This window comes from Rhamphochromis longiceps, linkage group LG20 (genome assembly GCF_057381845.1).
Source record: "Rhamphochromis longiceps isolate RC_006_pf linkage group LG20, R_longiceps_female_GT1.1, whole genome shotgun sequence".
Taxonomy (NCBI): domain Eukaryota; kingdom Metazoa; phylum Chordata; class Actinopteri; order Cichliformes; family Cichlidae; genus Rhamphochromis; species Rhamphochromis longiceps.
The window spans coordinates 20786347-20809010 of record NC_140576.1 but is presented as its reverse complement, the minus strand read 5'-3'; the positions used below and the strand labels follow the sequence as shown (position 1 = coordinate 20809010).

The 22664-nt window shown below is 43.0% G+C and overlaps 1 protein-coding gene across 7 annotated transcripts in view; it reads left to right on the top strand.

The window, feature by feature from the left end:
* Positions 1-22664, top strand: part of myt1a (myelin transcription factor 1a) — a 77991-nt gene that overhangs the window by 31710 nt on the left and 23617 nt on the right. For 6 of the 7 annotated variants that reach the window (XM_085394429.1, XM_085394431.1, XM_085394427.1 and 3 more), the window contains 4 exons: positions 11233-11301; positions 11556-11618; positions 12034-12117; positions 12595-12816. In XM_085394429.1, coding sequence (XP_085250555.1) covers positions 11233-11301; positions 11556-11618; positions 12034-12117; positions 12595-12816 — 438 coding nt within the window. The remainder of the gene's footprint in view (positions 1-11232; positions 11302-11555; positions 11619-12033; positions 12118-12594; positions 12817-22664) is intronic. The other variant, XM_085394430.1, reaches the window with a different exon arrangement.

The window sequence follows — 22664 nt, the reverse complement described above, 5'->3', positions numbered from 1 at the left end:
AAGACCTCAAATCTAGCTTAGAAGTAATGTCCAGTGTTTGCTTCTGCTGTTTTCAAAGTGTGATTATAGCAAAAAAAAAAACTTTCATTTTGGCCTGTAAAAAAAAGAAAGAAAAATCTCATTAGCCTGTCTTTACTAAGTCTGTCAGACAGCAGTCAGAACACTGTTCACCATTACTGACACACAGTTTGGTCAAGTTACTTGAAAATAGTAATTAGTTACTAATTACTTCTCCATGAAAGTAATCCCATTACTTTACTGATTACTTATTTTCAACAGTAATTATATACTTTATTATTTTATTACTTAGTTTAAAAACATGATACACAATCTGAATAGGTAATAAAGCAATAGACCTTTCAGCCCATTTTTCTGCATAATCCATCATATAAAATTGAATCAAATGGAAAAGCCTCTTTTTAAAAATTGTTTTATTAGTTTTAATCTTTTAACTTTATGCACATTGCATCGAGCAAACATTTTATTATATGTAACTGTCTTTGACTTGAAGAAAATTGTTTAACAGTTAAACCTGTTTTCTGCATATTCAGCATATAAAATAAAATAATGTGTGTACACTCACTCTTTCAAATAGATCCAAGTAATGCACAGCAAAAGAAAAAACTCAAATCAAAGATTCAGCAGCACTAAGTCATGCCACTCTTAAATCTACTTTCACCTGTTTAGCAGGAGTGGGACTGGTGGAGGTTTGCCACCGCAGTGGTCATGTCAGTGGAGGGATTCGGGGGTTTCTCTGTGAATTTCACATTCCCGTGGCAGCGTGCTCAGTGCTTGCTCAGATTTGAAGTTTAATTTTACCCTTTTTACGGAATCAAACTCAAAGTAATGTGAGTACTTCCAAGCTTTAAAAGCTGCATGGTCGTACTCTCTCCCGTCCTCCATATTATCCATTGTTGATCTACACACGTCTGTTGCTGCCACGGACATCACACGCTCGTTGTCATGAGACACTCTTACAAACAAAATCACGGTTTAGTAATGCAGTAACACAGCGTGCTTATGGGAAAGTAACAGTAATCTAATTTGCAATAGTAATCCCTTACTTTACGCGTTACTTGAAAAAAGTAATCGGATTACACGTTACTGCCCATCTCTGCTGACACATTACTTTTATGGCATCCAGTCCTGTGACTTTCCTAGTGTGTGTCTATAGCTGTGTTCACTGCAGGAAAAGCAAAGCATTCAAACTTCTCACACATTATTACCAAAATACTGTATTTACTTATACTGCCCTCTACATCCAATACCTGGCTGAAGTCAGCAGTCAGACCAAACTCTTCCTCTCCTCAGAATAAGCACAATGACAGAAGGGTTCAGGTTGCCTCTCTATACTTAGACCAGGTGAACTTGGGCAAAACTGAGGAAATATCCACCTGCTGGTTTCTTGTGTGGGCATGTTCTTCCTATTGGCCAGATCTATAAATATCAGCATGAATTGCTGTCTGTATTGCCGTGAGAGCCTTGGAATAAAGTCATGACAAGGGTGTACCCTGCCTTCTCATCCTATGACAGCTGGAAAAGATTCTAGCCTCCATTCTCATGTCTTAAAAATGAATAATCACAAGACACATAGAAAATACTCGCTCGTTTTTTTCTTTACTAAACTCTGTGCCAATTTTTTTTATTCTTCATTGACAGAAGCAAAACTCAGATTTTAGATTACATACCAACAGTGCTTTAAAAGACAATTTCAAGCTGAAGAAGGTGCATCAATCATGAAGAACATTGTTTGCTTTCCCTCAACAGCAACACTCTTACTGTGGACTTACTGATGACATTATTGAACAGCAACAAATTTGCAAACATGCATATCCCAAATCATGCAAGAAGGTGGAATCAAAGAAGTAAACTTTGTCTAAGTAACAAATGAACATGTTCATCTAGGATACAATGAAGTGGTAACAGTGAGTCAGCTCTGAACAGACTTCAGTTAGTCCAGAACAAGGCGGCCAGATTAGTGTTAAAGTGTTCATACTATACAAATATCGATAAAATGCATGATAAACTTTCTTGGCTTTCTGTACAAGCTGAATTATACGATGGCTTACTTGTATTTTAAAAAAAAAAAAAAGCAATACTGTTAAACACACCATATTTTTTTCTGCTCAGTTGCAATATCCAGATGAAATACATAATCATAGTACACGATTTTCAACAAACTGCAATTTAGTAACTCCTCGAGTTAAACGCAACTTTTTGAAAACCTCTGTTATATTTAGAGCATCTTTTCAGTGGAATAAGTTGCCTTATGCACTTAGAGAATTGGCTTCTATTCATAATTTTAAAAATCACTTATAAGCCTATTTAGGCAGCTTTTAATTCATTGTAAATACTGTAAGAGGGCAATGTCATTTGTAATGGAAATTTGTGTATTTTATTTCAGTGTCATTGATATTTATATGCTTATATTTTCTTAATTGTAAACATTTACTGTGGATATAAGAGCCAAACTATGCAGATATTTGGTATCCACTTTATTGTGTAATATTTTATTTGATTGTATTTGATGGTTTTGGCCCCAGGAAGATTAGCAACCACTGTTGTGGAAGCTAATGGGTTTCCTTATAAACAAACAGAAGAGGTTTCCCATAGTTATATAACAAGTTTTAAGTTAAAATACATTTCAGTCATTGGGAGAATAGTGTGCAAGGCCATCTCATTCCCACGGCTGACATATAGCTTTGGTCCCTCTTTCCTGGTGACTCGCACATTCCATACCAATCTGTCTTTATTGGAGGATACAGTAAGTGATAACGACTACAGGCCAGCTGGTTCTTTTTCATCAATACTTGACAAGCATCACATTTCTTTGTTTAAGGTTGGCTGCTCCGATGTCCACTTCTGTGAGGTTGTAGTGGGAACAGATAATGTTTCTGCCACTTGTCCTAGAATGCGTTAGACCAGTTTTGAACCCTGTGTCACTGATGTTTGGATAATATGGACCTACTTTTTGAGTAAGCAGTGAAGGTGTAAGAATGAAATGATTTGAAACATACCTGGACATTGTACAGCATCTGTGGCACATCCAACATGTGGCCAGTCCACATGAGATCAAATAGTTTGTCATATTCCAGCCACCACACAATACAACTTTATTGTTATTTTGAAGGAGACTGTTTGTTTTTCCTGTACAAGCGAATGCAGCTTCACTTTAAATGCGTTGGAACAGAGTTTTATGAAAGAAGCTGGCCTTCAAAGTTATCAGCTCACATTAAATAAAACATTTATGAAGAATGTAAACATGAGCTTCTTAGTACTTATTTACTGACGTCAGGTAAAGCCATCTGCTTAGTTTATGGAGAGCAGATAGCTGTGTTTAAGGATTCCAGTTTGAATGAACATTATGAAGTTAAACACACAAAAAAGTACAACAATTGGTCTCATGCAGAGTGGGAACAGACATTTGAATCTTTGCTAGACCTTTTCTCCTTGTCTCTGGACTAAAGCTGCAATGTCTATGACATAGGCCCGATATTCCATCTTTGTACACTGAAACAATTAAAGAGTGAAAGTGACCACAAATATAGTGATTTTTTTTTTATAGAAGTGACTGCCTGCTTAGATAGGCCTGGCCTGAAATGGAACAAACCGGCAGGTTTTATGATTGGCTGTCCAAACCAGGGGCCCGTTCTTCGTACGTCGCTTACTACATCCAAGATCAAATGACACATCCAAGATCAAATCATCGCGCTAACCGTGAGCTCGCTAATCCGGTTCCCCGAACACACCTGCTGTTGACGATTAGTACAGCTGGACGCAGTAATGTGACATCACTGGGTGTCATAAAAGGGGCTACGCATCGATAGTAGAAACATTGATCGGCAACCCTCTGATTGGTCGGCGAAAATGTCGAAGGAGCGCGCTCGGCTCGGTATTTTTCGGCAGCAGAGCAAGAACTCCTGAGTGAGGGATTTCAGGAGTTTCAGAGTTTAATCAGAACGCAAGGGAACACTGCAAAGGCTGCAAAAGCAAGGAGAGAGGGCTGGCAGAAAGTTGCTGACAAATTAAACTCGTAAGTAATTTAATAATAATAATAATAATATATTGGATTTATATAGCGCTTTTTAAGGCACCCAAAGCGCTTTACAATGCCACTATTCATTCACTCTCACATTCACACACTGGTGGAGGCAGCTACGGTTGTAGCCACAGCTGCCCTGGGGCAGACTGACAGAAGCGAGGCTGCCATATTGCGCCATCGGCCCCTCTGGCCAACACCAGTAGGCGGTAGGGTAGATTTATTATATTACACTATATTATCCAATATTATATTACATTATATTATATTGTTATATTATATCCTCTTTCACATTAGAGCCACAACAGGACCCACTAGAACATGGGAACAAGTAAAAGTGAAATATAAGAATATTCTACAGAATGGTAATATTTATCACTTATATTGCTTTTCGTCTCTTGGAAAGAGAGCCTGAAATAATCTGTTTGTTTGTTTATAACAGCAACCAAGAAAAGGGCAGAGCAAAAAAAGACAGGTGGTGGTCCTGCACCCCCTCGTCAACAAGTTGGTTAAGTAAATAATATCCTCACGGGAAAATCGATATCTCTCAATGAGCACACTGTCGCGCTGAGCTAAAGGATCCTGTCTGTCCCGCAATATACGCTGAATTCTGAGGACTCTCCTTATCAATCTTGCACCTTCCGCAATGGGTTGCTCGCGTAAACGGACAGGACATGGCTGCGACAGGCTTCCCAAATCCACCTTGGCTTTTATAGCCGTGGTCTCTCATCTTGATTACACGAAGTAATTTACAATTACTACTCTGAAATATGAATTACATCTGTAATAATCACATACATGTAATAGAATGTTAATAGTACATTTCCCTTTTTTAGGAAATGACCTGTATGTATCTGTGTGACATCAATAAAAGGATCAAGTGCTGCATTATCTTCAGTTACATTGATGTTATTTATTTATCGCTGTTGCTTTCGTATAAATGAAGCGGACATACCTGCGTGGCCGCGATCTAATCCTGTTTACATAAAGTAAACCTGCTCCCGAGCAGGTTTACGCTTACGGCTCTGTTGCTATGACAGCAAGTCCCGGATGAGCTTCGGGGAACCGACTGATCCAGGATCACGCGAAATCGTCAACAATCTAATCCGGCTAACCTACTTAGCGAGGTACGAAGAACGGGCCCCAGAACTGAAATTGGTGTTTTTGCATTGTGCTATATACCAGGAGGTGTCACAGTATGCGGCAGCACACTGTATGAATTTGCAAAGAGGACCCAAAATGCAGACAAAGAATGTGAAAGAAAACTTGAATATTAACAAAAAGCGAGATGTTTAATGAGGCTGTTAAAGGGTATAAACAAAGGGCAAGGCAAACTGAAGCAAAACTAACATTAACCTAAACTGGGTGAACAAAACAAACAACATTAAAAACCTGGACATGAAACTTAGAAACATGGTGTGGAGAACATGACGTGAACAACAGACAACCTGAGAGAAATACACATACTAAATACACACAAGGGTGATTAGTGGAAGTGGAAACACATGGGGAAACAGCTGACACTAATTGAGACAAAGGAAGCAAAGCGGACCACACTGACATAGGACCGAGACTATCAAAATAAAACAGGAAACAAAGTGGAAAGCAGACATGACAATACAACTTCACAACATGGACAAGAAGACAAGAAACATGACAGACTAACACAGAAGACCTAAGTGAAACATAAATAAACTAAAGGCAACCAAAAGATAATCCAATTACTCAACATAATAAAGGAATAACTTAAGAACTCAAAATGTAAACTGAAAACGCTGGGTCAGAGACCCAGGATCGTGACAGGAGGTGTTATTGTAAGTCAGTGCTAGTTTTGTGAAAAGGAAGGCAAGGACATCCTTGAGCTCTCAGGTGCAGAAGGGAAGGCGGACCTTGCTGTTGATGTGAGTGTCCTTCTTATTTCCACCTCAAACACTGAACCTGACTTTAATGCACTTATTCAAACCTAAAACATAATGAGTGAGATTTCTCTCACTGAACAAGAAAAAAAAAAAAAAAAAGAACTGAGAAACTGCTGATAAAATAATTACTTCAAACAAAATAGAAATAGCATTTTGTGTGAGGGATTTAAAATTTTGGTAAAACAATTATTTTGCTATTCATTGTGGGTGTTTTGATTAAATAGTGATAAAATGTTGGCATTTTCACTATACCTATTTCCAAAAGTGGCTTTGTTCTGCATATCACAGTGAGTTTAACAGTCTTATTGTCTGTGGAAATAAGCTATTGTAAATTCTGGGTGGTGCTGATTTTTTTAATGATGGGGGTATGAGGTGTGTCTCCCAGTGCAGAGGGCATACATCTTACTGTGTCCTTGAAAATGGTCTCCAGAAAGGCATTAACATCCATCCTTACCATCCATCCTCAGTTCAAAAGTCGCAGAGCCTTGCTGTCAGTTAACCAGTCAACATACCAACGAGCTGACAAGGTGCACCACTGTGGTGCAGCTTGAACAAGATAGGACAGATTTATTTGCTGAAAGGGGAAATAACACAAAACTATACTGGTACATCTATAAACTAACACATAGAGACTCACACAGCCAGGAATGAGAGAGATCACCACGCTGGACAGAAGAAAACAAAAGGCTTAAATATACAGGGAATTACGAGGGAACAGGAAACTCGTGGGGAACACAGCTGGGGCAAATTACACACAATGAGATGGAGCATGTACAGTTAAACATTACACATGAGACAAGGTAGCTTCAAAGTAAGAGAGGCAAGCAAAACATGGTGTAGGAGACTACCAAAGTAAAACAGGAAATAATGGGAACACACTCAGAGAGGTGCAGACAGACAAACAGAGACATGACTAGGGAAACATGGATAATATGACAGGCAAGGGGGAGCAGAATGAAACATGAGTGAAGCAAGACACAAAGACTCACAACATAGATAAACACAGACACACAGAGGGCAAAGACACAAGGGGGAATCTAATAATCAAAAGGCTAAACAGAATAACCTAGGTACTGTAGAATAAATCCTTAGAATAACAAAGTGGACTTAAATATAAATTAGAATCCAAAATAATATCAAAACGCAAGAAAACTCAAAATGCTGGGCCAAAAAACCCAGGTTCATGACAATAAGTCCAAAATCCAATTTGAGAGTAAGGTGTTCAATCCAGTCAGAGAGAGAGCTGTGGGATGATTGCACTAAAAACTAAAGAGAAAATGATAAGCAGAATCCTGGCTTAACTCATCTTTTTCTCCAAGTGCCATAAGATAGTGTGTAGGGCACATGTATCACATATTATACAACATGCTCTAATCACTTCATCCAAAACAGTCCTGAAGTAATGCCATTGCACCCTGTAGGTGGTAGATAGAAAGCACTTGCATAGAAAAAAGTGCTTGTGTATGGGTGACTGAGGCAGGTTGTGTAAAGCACTTTGAGTGCTCAGATAAAGAAGAAAAGTGCTAAATAATGACCTGTCTATTCAACCTCTGACCAGACTCTGATCTGCTTTTATACAATTTTATGAGAGAAAGTGCGAGAAAGAGAGCAATATGCCAGATGATATATACAAGTTTTTAGGATCATATGCTGCAATCCAGATGATGACAGCATGCCCCCTTGAGGCTGTGTAAAGCCACTAGGAATAGACCCACGGGGCTTACATTTCACTACCCTACTAAGGCCCATAGTAGGCTGATCAGGGGTCCAGTTCAAGCATGAAATGCAAACCATATCTTGGTCCAACAGTGCGGGGCCTCAGTGGGACAGCCCATAATGTGGGCTGACTGTGAGCTGCCCACACTAACAAGAGAATGGCCCACAGTGTGTCCCACTGTAGACCTGCAACAGATCTACAGCATGCTCAGATACTGGCCTAATATATTTTACTTGTTGAGCTCTTTTGCAGTATATCAATTAGAGCAAGTATAACTTTAATTTTACTGAGGTTTTAAATCAGTCATCTTCTCTCAGTCTTATATTTCTGACATTGTAATTAAACATGTTCTATCATTTCATGTTTTCATCTATTTTAGAGAAGATATGAAACACCTTTACTTTTGTATTATAAATAATATACCAGCAAATGTGCCCATGAACTGAGGGGCTGTGTGAGCAGGACAAAATGCTTATCACTCACTAAACGGGGTGTGTCCACACATGGTCCACACAGTTAAGTGCCCACAGAATTCCTTCTGGGGGACACAAATGGGCAAAATTTCACTATGGGGAACACTTGGGCTAGCCTACCCAACCATAATAGATTTTAAAACCCAGCCAACAGTCTCACAGTTCACCCACATCTACCCACTGTGACCCCACACAGGTATGTTTGCTAGGTTTAGGGAAAGCCTTGTTTATGTCAGCAAGACAATACTAAACCACATACTTGGCTGCAATCTAGCACCACACTGAAAATGTTTGAATTGTGAAATGAAAAGTGTCACTAAGTGTAACTTTTAAGAGATTTCTATTTCTTATCTCCTTTTTTTGCAAATAACTAAAACTAGTTTTTCTAACAGCTCTCAGCTAAAGACATTTTTTCAAATTGTTTATAGCTTTGGAATTTTATTGTTATTTATTTAGGTTTTACATAGATTCCCATTTTGTGGGTGGGGTCTCGGGGGGGGGCAGGGGTAGCATGGTACACGCATTGAAAAAGTTTCTTCAGTTGTAATGAAATGGCTCGTGTAAAATTTGTATCTTCATTGCTTCAGTATTTGTCCAGCACATTAGCACAGACAACTGGGACCTCTCACACCTGACCTCACGTAATGAAACAAACTAATATGTCTGTGAAGGTTCTCAGTCATCCAGGTCATCGTAGTCAAAGGAGCTTGCAAAGAAAAGCGTCTGGACTTCTTTAAGTTACTTGAAGACGTTTCACCTCTCATCCGAGAAGCTTCTTCAGTTCTAAGGTCAAATGGTGGAGAGTCCCAGATATAAACCTAGTGGGAGTATCCCCCCACAGAGGGACAAAAGGACCCCCTGATGATCCTCTAATCACCTGAGACAAGGTGTGAAACTGGGTGTGGGTCCCAATCAGCCAGAGTTTCGGGTGAGTTCATTGTGAAACCTGGGTCAAAATCAAGACACAAGAAGTGGAATCCTTCACTGCGCACATTAACTCTGTGGATAAAAACATCAAGTTCACCAGGGAAGACACAAAGGACAACTGTTTGCCTTTCCTGGACTGCGCTGTGCACATTGAAGAGAACGGCAACCTCAACATCAAAGTTTACCGGAAGCCCACACACACGGACCAGTACCTCCTGTTCGACTCCCATCACCCTCTGGAACACAAACTTGGAGTAATTAGGACCCTACACCACCGGGCAGAACATGTTCCCTCTAAGCCTGAAGGAAAAAAGAAGGAACACACACATGTAAAGGAAGCATTCAAAACATGCGGCTATCCTAAATGGGCGTTCTTAAAGTCAGCAAAGAGGCACAGAAAAGAAGATCAGACACCAGCGAGGGAGGATAAGAAGGACAGACGCAACAACATTGTCATCCCCTATGTAGCCGGTGTATCAGAAAAACTCAGGAGAGTTTTCTCCAAGCACGACATCCCAGTGTATTTCAGACCCAGCAACACGCTCAGACAAAAACTGGTTCACCCGAAAGACAAAACGCCAAAACACAGACTTAACAATGTGGTGTATGCTGTACAGTGCAGCGAGGAATGCTCAGACCTCTACATTGGAGAGACCAAACAGCCACTTCACAAGCTCATGGCACAACACAGAAGAGCCACCTCCACAGGACAAGACTCAGCAGTCCATCTGCATCTTAAGGATAAAGGACACTCTTTCGAGGATGCCAATGTTCACATTTTGGACAGAGAGGACAGATGGTTTTGAAAGAGGAGTGAAAGAAGCCACCTATGTCCACTGTGAGCGACCATCTTTGAACAGAGGCGGTGGTTTACGACACCAACTCTCTGCCATCTATAATCCAGTTTTGAGATCCCTTCCCAGACGCCTTAACGCCCACTCACATCCTGGGCCATCTGATCTCAGAAATTCGCATGATAAGGTGGGGCCAGGTTTCACAATGAACTCACCCGAAACTCTGGCTGATTGGGACCCACACCCAGTTTCACACCTTGTCTCAGGTGATTAGAGGATCATCAGGGGGTCCTTTTGTCCCTCTGTGGGGGGATACTCCCACTAGGTTTATATCTGGGACTCTCCACCATTTGACCTTAGAACTGAAGAAGCTTCTCGGATGAGAGGTGAAACGTCTTCAAGTAACTTAAAGAAGTCCAGACGCTTTTCTTTGCAAGCTCCTTTGAAAACAAACTAATACATGTCTGTGTAGGTTCTCAGTCATCCGGGTCATCGTAGTCAAAGGAGCTTGCAAAGAAAACCGTCTGGACTTCTTTAAGTTGCTTGAAGACGTTTCACCTCTCATCCGAGAAGCTTCTTCAGTTCTAAGTTCCACTGTGAGCGACCATCTTTGAACAGAGGCGGTGGTTTACGACACCAACTGTCTGCCATCTATAATCCAGTTTTGAGTTCCCTCCCCAGACGCCTTAATGAACACTCACATCCCGGGCCATCTGACCTCAGCAATTCGCATGATAAAGTGGGGCCAGGTTTCACAATGAGCTCACCCGAAACCCTGGCTGATTGGGACCGACACCCATTTTCACACTTTGGTTCAGGCGATTAGAGGATCATCAGGGGGTCCTTTTGTCCCTCTTTGGGGGGATACTCCCACTAGGTTTAAATCTGGGACTCCCCACCATTTTACCTTAGAACTGAAGAAGCTTCTCGGATGAGAGGTGAAACGTCTTCAAGCAACTTAAAGAAGTCCAGACGCTTTTCTTTGCAAGCTCCTTTGAAAACTAATACATGGTTACTATATGTAGAGGATACGCAGTGAAACATTTGAGGATTTCCCTTCATTCTCTCTTCATTTGAACAAACGAGACCTTTCAGATGTTTCAGCAAACAGTAGACTGTTACATTTACAACTTACACCATTCAGAGTAGATGACTCTGGTTATGCCAAAGAACATATTTAGGGGAAGCTAACAATGACACTACTTGAATTTAAAATAATACCATTTCTGTCCTTGCTGTGTATCCTGCTCAATTCTGTCCTGGCTCTGAAGTCTAGTTCAGGTTCTGGCTCTTTCCTTCACTCATACTCAGACATTCTGATCTGTCTGGTGTTCTGACATTCTCTCTCTAACCTATCTTTCAGTCTGTCAGGCTGTCCTCTTGCTGATAAATCACTTCGGACCCTCATGGCTGCCCACACAGCAGAACTAAAGTATGTGTGCTTTCTCCCGTCTCTCACCTCCACAGCTACAGCTCTGTCCTTGCTCTCCTTTTTAAACTAATATAAAATACTAATATTTTTGATATAATACAATATATCAAAAATTGGAAACAAAAAAAATTGATTCTAAGTAATCTGGTGGAAAAAAATCATTTTTGCCAGCAATGTGCTAATAATTTAAATTTGCAAATTGAATAAGTGCACGTGTGTGCGTGTGCGTGCGTGTGTGTGTGTGTTTGTCTCAGGTGTCCAACTCCAGGTTGTGACGGATCAGGCCACATCACTGGAAACTATGCTTCACATCGCAGGTGAGAGTTTGCCTCCCCAATCACATATTCGTTACAGACTACATCAGTTACTCAGTGTGTTTATGTCACACTTTGGCAATAATAAAAAAAAGTCTGTGTGTAGACTTATTTTCTTGGTCCCTACTGCTTACACAGTCCACCAGTCTCACTAAGACAGAAGCTGACATTGAGTGACAAACATTAAGCTAACAGAATATAATGTTCACATAAACTCACTGTAAATGTACTGAGTCCTTGTAAACTGTTAAAATGCGCATTAAACAGAATCAGCTTCACCCATATTAGCTTACATGTTTCAAAATATTCAAATGACTTTTTTACTTTTTGAGGTTATTCTTTTAAAGAATTTTATTTAGCCTGTGTTTAAGCAAAGCTTTGTCTTTTCTGTGTGGTCCACTTTCTTCCTCTGTGCCAGTTTGTCTGGATGCCCCCGAGCCAAGAAAAGTGGAGTCAAATCAACCCCTACCAAGGATGACAAAGAAGATTCTGAGCTGCTCAGGTTTGCAACAATAGCTCATTAGCACCATGTGTGTGTTAGATTATAATTTGGTTTACTTTGGCTCAAAAGAAATGTATTATAGATATTGTTTTTTTATTATTAATCCTTTATTTATCCAGGTAAAAAATCTCATTGAGATTAAAAATCTAATTTCCAAGATATTAAGTATCAGAAGATGAATTATGATGATTCAGATGAATGATGGAGTTTTAGTTCTTACACCACCTTCAGGGCTGTCACAGGACAGCACACTGACCCTGTGAAGAGGATAATATCTTACTTATTTTAAAACTATGCCTTTATTCTTTCCTGTAGAAAAATGGAAAGGATTTCAATGATTGGACAAATGGGATAAATGACACATTTGTCTACTTTAACCCATTCAGAGGCCATTGTCTAAATTCATGTACCAAATTTAAAATGTCTTGTGTTAGCCTAAGCCAAACTAGCCTGACAGTGTTTTCTGCCTGGCTACAGATGTCCTGTTCCTGGCTGTGATAGCCTGGGCCACATCAGTGGGAAGTACGCCACTCATCGCAGTGCTTATGGATGTCCACTAGCAGCACGCCGGCAGAAGGAAGGTCTTCTAAATGGCACACCCTTCTCTTGGAAGGCCTTCAAGACCGAGGGCCCATCTTGCCCAACACCAGGCTGTGACGGTTCTGGTCATGCTAACGGCAGCTTCTTGACACATCGCAGGTACCCTGAATATCAGTGCATCATTAATAGTGGTTTTAACCAAACTTCTGATTTATTTTGGTTTATGTACATATATATATATATATATATATATATATATATATATATATATATATATATATATATATATATATATATATATACACACACACACACACACACACACACACACACACACACACACACACACACACAGCAGATTTCTGTACTTGGACAGGCTGACAGATGAGCTGAAGCAGGAGTCTCTGTGGACCATGTTGTTTGCAGATAACATTTGATGTGATCTGTAGTGACCGTAGGAAGAAGGTGGAGGTATGCTCTGGAGAGAAGAGGAATGAAAGTCAGAAGATAGTCAGACGGTACAGTGGGGCAAAAAAGTATTTAGTCAGCCACCGATTGTGCAAGTTCCCCCACCTAAAATGATGACAGAGGTCAGTAATTTGCACCAGAGGTACACTTCAACTGTGAGAGACAGAATGTGAAAAAAAAAATCCATGAATCCACATGGTAGGATTTGTAAAGAATTTATTCGTAAATTAGGGTGGAAAATAAGTATTTGGTCACCTCAAACAAGGAAAATCTCTGGCTCTCACAGACCTGTAACGTCTTCTGTAAGAAGCTTTTCTGTCCCCCAATCGTTACCTGTATGAATGGCACCTGTTTGAACTCATCATCTGTATAAAAGACACCTGTCCACAGCCTCAAACAGTCAGACTCCAAACTCCGCCATGGCCAAGACCAAAGAGCTTTCGAAGGACACCAGGAAAAGTATTGTGGACCTGCACCAGACTGGGAAGAGTGAATCTACAATAGGCAAGCAGCTTGGTGTGAAAAAATCAACTGTGGGAGCAATCATCAGAAAATGGAAGACATACAAGACCACTGATAATCTCCCTCGATCTGGGGCTCCACGCAAGATCTCATCCCGTGGGGTCAAAATGATCATGAGAACGGTGAGCAAAGATCCCAGAACCACACGGGGGGACCTGGTGAATGACCTGCAGAGAGCTGGGACCAAAGTAACAAAGGTCACCATCAGTAACACACTACAACGGCAGGGAATCAAATCCCGCAGTGCCAGACGTGTTCCGCTGCTGAAGCCAGTGCATGTCCAGGCCCGTCTGAAGTTTGCCAGAGAGCACATGGATGATACAGCAGAGGATTGGGAGAATGTCATGTGGTCAGATGAAACCAAAGTAGAACTTTTTGGTATAAACTCAACTCGTCGTGTTTGGAGGAAGAAGAATACTGAGTTGCATCCCAAGAACACCATACCTACTGTGAAGCATGGGGGTGGAAACATCATGCTATGGGGCTGTTTTTCTGCCAAGGGGACAGGACGACTGATCCGTGTTAAGGACAGAATGAATGGGGCCATGTATCGTGAGATTTTGAGCCAAAACCTCCTTCCATCAGTGAGAACTTTGAAGATGAAACGAGGCTGGGTCTTCCAACATGACAATGATCCAAAACACACCGCCCGGGCAACAAAGGAGTGGCTCCGTAAGAAGCATTTGAAAGTCCTGGAGTGGCCTAGCCAGTCTCCAGACCTCAACCCCATAGAAAATCTGTGGCGGGAGTTGAAAGTCCGTGTTGCTCGGCGACAACCCCAAAACATCACTGCTCTCGAGAAGATCTGCATGGAGGAATGGGCCAAAATACCAGCTACTGTGTGTGCAAACCTGGTAAAGACCTATAGTAAACGTTTGACCTCTGTTATTGCCAACAAAGGTTATGTTACAAAGTATTGAGTTGTATTTTTGTTATTGACCAAATACTTATTTTCCACCCTGATTTACGAATAAATTCTTTACAAATCCTACCATGTGGATTCATGGATTTTTTTTTTTTCACATTCTGTCTCTCACAGTTGAAGTGTACCTCTGGTGCAAATTACTGACCTCTGTCATCATTTTAGGTGGGGGAACTTGCACAATCGGTGGCTGACTAAATACTTTTTTGCCCCACTGTAGCTCATTGCAAGAACATCAATAAGCGGAGGCTACCATCAAAGCTGCGAGATCCCGAGACTACAGCACAATGGGAACAGTTAACCATATAAATATGATGAGCTAACTCAGGCAGAGAGCAGTGTAACTGTAGATGATGCATCTACTGGGCTGAGGATGAAGATTGTGGGCAGACTTAATGTAGCCACACAACCAAGAGCACAACTCTCCCGGCTCCCTGAGTCTCATCAGAGGAGATCCTCACAGAGAACAGAGCTCTGCTCACCATCTCTAATACCAGCATCACAGACACCAGTAAGCTCATATATGCCACTGCCACACTTGGATATAAGATTAAAAATGCATGTAGAAAAAAGAAGAAGGCTAGAAAGCAAACTCAGGGAAGACTAGAAGGATGTTAGTCGGCTAACAGAGGTGAAAAGGGCATCGTAAGAGACAGGTCCTGGACAAATAAGAAATACAACAAGATATCTATAAATAAAGTTCTTGAAACCATCAAAAAAGGCTCACAGCTTTGGCCACTAGGCTGAAGAGATGCATCACAGAAAAGGTGTACTCCCACTGCAAAGAAACAGTAGTAGAAGATCAGACCCACACAGAGCTGTGACTGAGCAGTACTGGAGGAATATGTATAAGAAAGGTGTCACACAATATCAATATCATGGACTAAGAGCAGACCAAAATAACCTCCCAGAACAAGAATCAGTCACCTTCACAAAGGCCGGCATCCAAAAACTCCAGAAAGAAGAGCTGGAGAGCACCAGGTCCTAACAATGCCTACTGGCTGAAGAAGCTAAAGACATTCATTCAATGATTGCCTGGTGGCACAACTAAATAGGCTGCTAAAAGCAGGTACTCATCTGGACTGACTAACACAAGGCAGAGCAATAGCGATCATGAAGGAGCTCCACAAGGGTATAACACTGTTGAACTACTAGCCAACTGCCTGCTTTTTCACAACATGGTAGCTCCTCTCAAGTATCATAGCAACCAAGCTGATTAAGCACATGAATCATTACATGAGCACTGGGCATTGAAAACAACACCAGAGGATCAAATGACCAGCTTCTGTTAAACAGAGCAGTACACCAGGACCCTAAGACCAGGCAGACTAACCTGAGCACCACCTGCATTGACTACAAGAAAGCCTACGACTCCCTCCCACCACCCACAACTGATCTATAGGTTTCTTCCTGTAGAGGGGAGTTTTTCCTTTCCACTGTTTCCAAGTGCTTGTTCATCGTGGGCTTCTGATTGTTTGGGTTTTCTCTGCTTTACTCTACATTGTAAGGTAAAGACTACAATAATACAAAGAATCTTGAAGTAACGGTTGTTATGATTTAGCACTGTATGATTAAAATTTAATTCAATTGAAAATAACAAGATGTACTGTCCCCACTGCTCTTCTGGATGGCATTACCTTGGCCTCCAGTAACGCTATGAGGAACCTTGGAGTCATTTTTGACCAGGATATGTCCTTCAATGCACATATTAAACAAATGTGTAGGACTGCTTTATTTGTACTATATCTCTAAAATTGGAAATATCCTGTCTCAGAGTGATGCTGAAAAACTATTTCATGCATGTTTTACTTCCAGGCTGGACTACTGTAATTCATTATTATCAGGATGTCCTAAAAACTCCCTGAAAAGCCGTCAGTTAATCCAAAATGCTGCAGCAAGAATACTGACAGGGACTAGAAAGAGAGAGCAGATTTATCCTATATTGGCTCCTCTTCATTGGCTCCTCACATACAAGGTCTTAAATAATCAGGCCCCATCTTATCTTAATGACCTTGTAGTACCATATCACCCCATTTAGAGCACTTTGCTCTTGCACTGCAGGCTTACTTGTTGTTCCTAGAGTATTTAAAAGAAAAATCAGAGGCAGAACCTCCTGTCAGTTTTCAGGCCTCTCTTCTGTGGAACCGGCTTTCCATTTCGATTCAAGAGAGACACTATCTCCACTTTGAAGATTAGGCCAAAGCTCTTGCTCATAGATGATTGTTGGGGTTTTCTCTGTTGTATTATTGTAGGGGCTACCTTACAATATAAAGCACCTTGAGGCAACAGTTGTTGCCTCAAGGTGAGGCAATCAGAGGCAATAGGTCTTATGAAGTAATAAGTTCAAATTTGGAATTATAAAAAAATATTTTCAGAAAAGGTCAGGTGAAATGTATAATAGTAGTTGTTTACAGGGAGTTGTATTAAAAAAAAAAAAAAAACTGGAGCTCTGTCATGGTTTGGTGGTACATTTCAGCCAGTAGGGTTGGAGATCTGGTCTCTTCCAAGTTAGGTGTGCCTGGAACATTTCCAAAAGGAGGTGCCCAGGCTCTTTTTCACATGCAGAAGCAGCTTTCTTCTGAAATCTTTCTGGATGTCTGAGCTCCCTAACCTTCGTCTAAAGCCGAACCCAGCCATCCTACAGAGGAAACTCTTGCAAACAGCCATTACCCAGATTTCATAACCAACGGTAAGGGTTGTGATGTAGAGGGACTGGTAAATTGAATGCTTTGCCTTTCAGCTCAGCTCCCTCTTCACTATGGCAATCCAGTACAATGCTCACATTACAGCTGATGCCACACCAATCTGCCAGTCCAACCTGTACTCCGTTACTCATTACTCATGAATAAGACACTTGAACTCCCTTGATTAAGGAAGCCTCTCACCTTCGACCCAGAGAGACCATTCCACTCTTTTTCTGGCAAAGAACCATGGCCTCAGACTCTTGGGTGTGCTGACTCTCATCCCAGACATTTCATACTCTGTTGCAAACTGCACCAGTGCATGCTGAAGATTGCACTCTTCTCTTCCACACCCTTCTCAACCTGGAAATGCCTTGCAATCCTGTCGATATAAATCAAGAACGTTAGAGACAAGGGGTTGAATCCAACACCTGCTGAAAACATGCTTAGATTTGTTACATTTGTTTGTTAAATTTGACAGCCCCACAATGTCAGTGTCAATGTTGAGATGCGAGGGTGAATATCATCCAAACATGGTGCTCACACCCATGATTCTACAATTGCCAAAGCCACAGCCCTTTTGGTGCTCTGATACTGCTCTACTGCTTCAGAACACCCCTGGTCCCACTGCCGTGACAGGTACAGATGAGCTGGATGTCTCCGAATTGGTCCTGAACATGGCCCATTATGACTTTATTTACCCCACCCTCCCCTGGGATGCAAAAGAAATCCTTTCAGATGTGGGAGTTAAAGATTCGACAGACATGGGCCTCTATCAGTCACCCAGTTTATCATCACTACTTGTTTGGGTTTTCCAGGTATGTCCAGCGGTCTTGGGCACCATCTGACTCAGTTTACTTCGATGTGGTGAACATTTTACAACTTGGTTCACCTTTTCAGCTGAGTGAACAAGATATATATATATATATATATATATATATATATATATATATATATATATATATATATATATATGCTGAGGGACCTATGGATTCTTCGATACCCAACATCCACAATGACGGCGAAACAACTAGTAGCTCAGTGTTCCAACATTCGAAAGAAGGGACTGCTCTCACAGCTAGAGATTGACAAGGTACAACACAAATGCTACGGCAAGGAGGAGTCAGGACGCCAGGTCAGGGGGGCGATATCATCACCCCCACCCGAGATTGGGTACATAGCCCCAAGTGCGATAGGAGAAGGATCGTTAAGTGCGAGAGGAACTGACCTGAAAGATAGGATCATGGCCAAGCTTGAAACCTGGATCCCCCGTAGCCGGTTACCAAGATTACGTGAAGTACCCTCAGAAGGTCTGCTAGATGATGTTAATGCAGCACTACGGACGATACCTACAACCACGATTACCGACACTAACAAGCTGATCTACAATACGGCAGCAGTGATCAGTGAGATGCTTGGCTACAAGTTGAACAGCCACAAGGGGCAGTACCCTCCATGGAGAAGGAGGCTAGAGGGCAAGATCAAAGTAGCACGGAGGGAGGTTAGCCAACTAACGGAGTTGCAGAAAGGTGCAACAAAGAAGGTGCATAAGAAATACAGCAAGCTGTCCATACCTGAGGCCTTAGAAACTGCCAAGCAAAGACTCACAGCCTTGGCCAGCCGCTTGAGAAGGTACACCAGAGAGATAGAAGGCAGGAGAATAAACCAGCTGTTCTCCACAGAACCAGCAAAGGTGTACTCTCAGTGGCAAGGGAACAATAAGAGAACAGCACCACCAAGGCTGGAGACCGAGCAATACTGGAAGAGCATATGGGAGAAGGACGCAACCCATAACGGCAATGCTCAGTGGCTAGTGGATCTGAGGGCAGACCACAGCAACCTCCCCGAACAGGATCCAGTAACCATCACAGTGGCAGATATCCAAGAAAGGGTCTCCAGTATGAAGAGTTGGACAGCACCAGGGCCCGACATGGTTCACGCCTACTGGCTAAAGAAGCTGACTGCACTCCACGAGCGTCTAGCAGCACAAATGAACCAGCTGCTAGTTAACGAGAGACACCCGGAATGGCTAACCGAAGGTCGGACGGTCCTGATCCCCAAGGACCCCAAGAAGGGACCGGTCCCCTCCAACTACCGACCAATAACCTGCCTCAGTACTACATGGAAGCTCCTGTCAGGCATCATATCGGCTAAGATGAACAGGCACATGGGTCAATACATGAGCGGGACACAGAAAGGAATTGGCAAGAATACCAGAGGCGCAAAACACCAGCTACTGGTAGACAGAACAGTCAGCCGAGACTGCAAGACCAGACTGACCAACCTGTGCACTGCCTGGATTGATTACAAGAAGGCCTATGACTCAATGCCCCACAGCTGGATACTGGAATGCCTAGAATTGTACAAGATCAATGGGACCCTAAGAGCCTTCATCAGGAACTCAATGGGGATGTGGCGTACAACACTAGAGGCCAACTCCAAGCCCATAGCACAAGTCACCATCAAGTGCGGGATCTACCAAGGAGATGCTCTGTCCCCACTGCTGTTCTGCATAGGCCTGAACCCCCTCAGTGAGATCATTAACAAGACTGGCTACGGATACCGACTACGGAACGGAGCAGTTGTCAGCCACCTCCTGTACATGGATGACATCAAGCTGTATGCCAAGAGTGAACGAGACATCGATTCACTGATCCACACTACCAGGCTATACAGCAATGACATTGGAATGTCGTTCGGACTGGAGAAGTGTAGTCGGATGGTAACAAAGAGAGGGAAGGTAGTCAGAACTGAGGGGATTGAACTACCAGAAGGCAACATTGCAGACATAGAGGACAGTTACAAGTACCTGGGGATCCCGCAGGCGAATGGGAACCATGAAGAGGCCGCTAGAAAAGCTGCAACCACCAAGTACCTGCAGAGGGTCAGGCAAGTCCTGAGGAGTCAGCTGAATGGTAAGAACAAGATCCGGGCCATCAACACCTATGCCCTGCCCGTGATCAGGTACCCTGCTGGGGTAATAGGCTGGCCAAAGGAGGAGATAGAAGCCACTGACATAAAGACAAGAAAGCTCCTTACCATGCATGGAGGGTTTCACCCCAAGTCCAGCACCCTGAGGCTGTACGCTAAGCGGAAGGAAGGGGGCCGGGGACTGGTGAGTGTCAGCACCACAGTCCAGGATGAGACAACGAACATCCAAGAATACATTGGGAAGATGGCCCCAACTGACCGAGTGCTCAGTGAATACCTCAGGCAGCAGAAACCCAAGAAAGAGGAGGGAGACGAGGAACCATCATGGAAGGACAGGCCCCTGCACGGTATGTACCACCGGCAGATAGAGGGGGTGGCTGATATCCAGAAATCCTACCAGTGGCTGGACAAAGCTGGACTGAAAGACAGCACAGAGGCACTAATCATGGCAGCACAAGAACAAGCTCTGAGCACAAGATCCATAGAGGCTGGGGTCTATCACACCAGGCAAGACCCCAGGTGCAGGCTGTGTAAAGATGCCCCAGAGACAATCCAGCACATAACAGCAGGGTGCAAGATGCTAGCAGGCAAGGCATACATGGAACGCCATAACCAAGTGGCCGGCATAGTGTACAGGAACATCTGTGCCGAGTATAACCTGGAAGTCCCGAGGTCAAAATGGGAGATGCCCCCAAGGGTGGTGGAGAATGACCGAGCTAAGATCCTGTGGGACTTCCAGATACAGACGGACAAAATGGTGGTGGCTAACCAACCGGACATAGTGGTGGTAGATAAACAGAAGAAGACGGCCGTAGTGATCGATGTAGCGGTTCCGAATGACAGCAATATCAGGAAGAAGGAACACGAGAAGCTGGAGAAATACCAAGGGCTCAGAGAAGAGCTCGAGAGGATGTGGAGGGTGAAGGTAACGGTGGTCCCCGTGGTAATCGGAGCACTAGGTGCGGTGACTCCCAAGCTAGGCGAGTGGCTCCAGCAGATCCCGGGAACAACATCGGAGATCTCTGTCCAGAAGAGCGCAGTCCTGGGAACAGCTAAGATACTGCGCAGGACCCTCAAGCTCCCAGGCCTCTGGTAGAGGACCCGAGCTTGAAGGATAAACCGCCCGCAGGGGCGTGCTGGGTGTTTTTTTATATATATATATATATATATATGTATGTATATATATGTATGTATATATATATATATATATATATATATATATATATATATATATATGTGTATATGTATGTATGTATATATATATATATATATGTATATGTATGTATGTATATATATATATATATAAACACCCAGCAGGTTTATCCTTCAAGCTCGGGTCCTCTACCAGAGGCCTGGGAGCTTGAGGGTCCTGCGCAGTATCTTAGCTGTTCCCAGGACTGCGCTCTTCTGGACAGAGATCTCCGATGTTGTTCCCGGGATCTGCTGGAGCCACTCGCCTAGCTTGGGAGTCACCGCACCTAGTGCTCCGATTACCACGGGGACCACCGTTACCTTCACCCTCCACATCCTCTCGAGCTCTTCTTTGAGCCCTTGGTATTTCTCCAGCTTCTCATGTTCCTTCTTCCTGATGTTGCTGTCATTCGGAACCGCTACATCGATCACTACGGCCGTCTTCTTCTGTTTGTCTACCACCACTATGTCCGGTTGGTTAGCCACCACCATTTTGTCCATCTGTATCTGGAAGTCCCACAGGATCTTAGCTCGGTCATTCTCCACCACCCTTGGGGGCATCTCCCATTTTGACCTCGGGACTTCCAGGTTATACTCGGCACAGATGTTCCTGTACACTATGCCGGCCACTTGGTTATGGCGTTCCATGTATGCCTTGCCTGCTAGCATCTTGCACCCTGCTGTTATGTGCTGGATTGTCTCTGGGGCATCTTTACACAGCCTGCACCTGGGGTCTTGCCTGGTGTGATAGACCCCAGCCTCTATGGATCTTGTGCTCAGAGCTTGTTCCTGTGCTGCCATGATTAGTGCCTCTGTGCTGTCTTTCAGTCCAGCTTTGTCCAGCCACTGGTAGGATTTCTGGATATCAGCCACCTCCTCTATCTGCCGGTGGTACATACCGTGCAGGGGCCTGTCCTTCCATGATGGTTCCTCGTCTCCCTTCTCTTTCTTGGGTTTCTGCTGCCTGAGGTATTCACTGAGCACTCGATCAGTTGGGGCCATCTTCCCAATGTATTCTTGGATGTTTGTTGTCTCATCCTGGACTGTGGTGCTGACACTCACCAGTCCCCGGCCCCCTTCCTTCCGCTTAGCGTACAGCCTCAGGGTGCTGGACTTGGGGTGAAACCCTCCATGCATGGTAAGGAGCTTTCTTGTCTTTATGTCAGTGGCTTCTATCTCCTCCTTTGGCCAGCCTATTACCCCAGCAGGGTACCTGATCACGGGCAGGGCGTACGTGTTGATGGCCCGGATCTTGTTCTTACCATTCAGCTGACTCCTCAGGACTTGCCTGA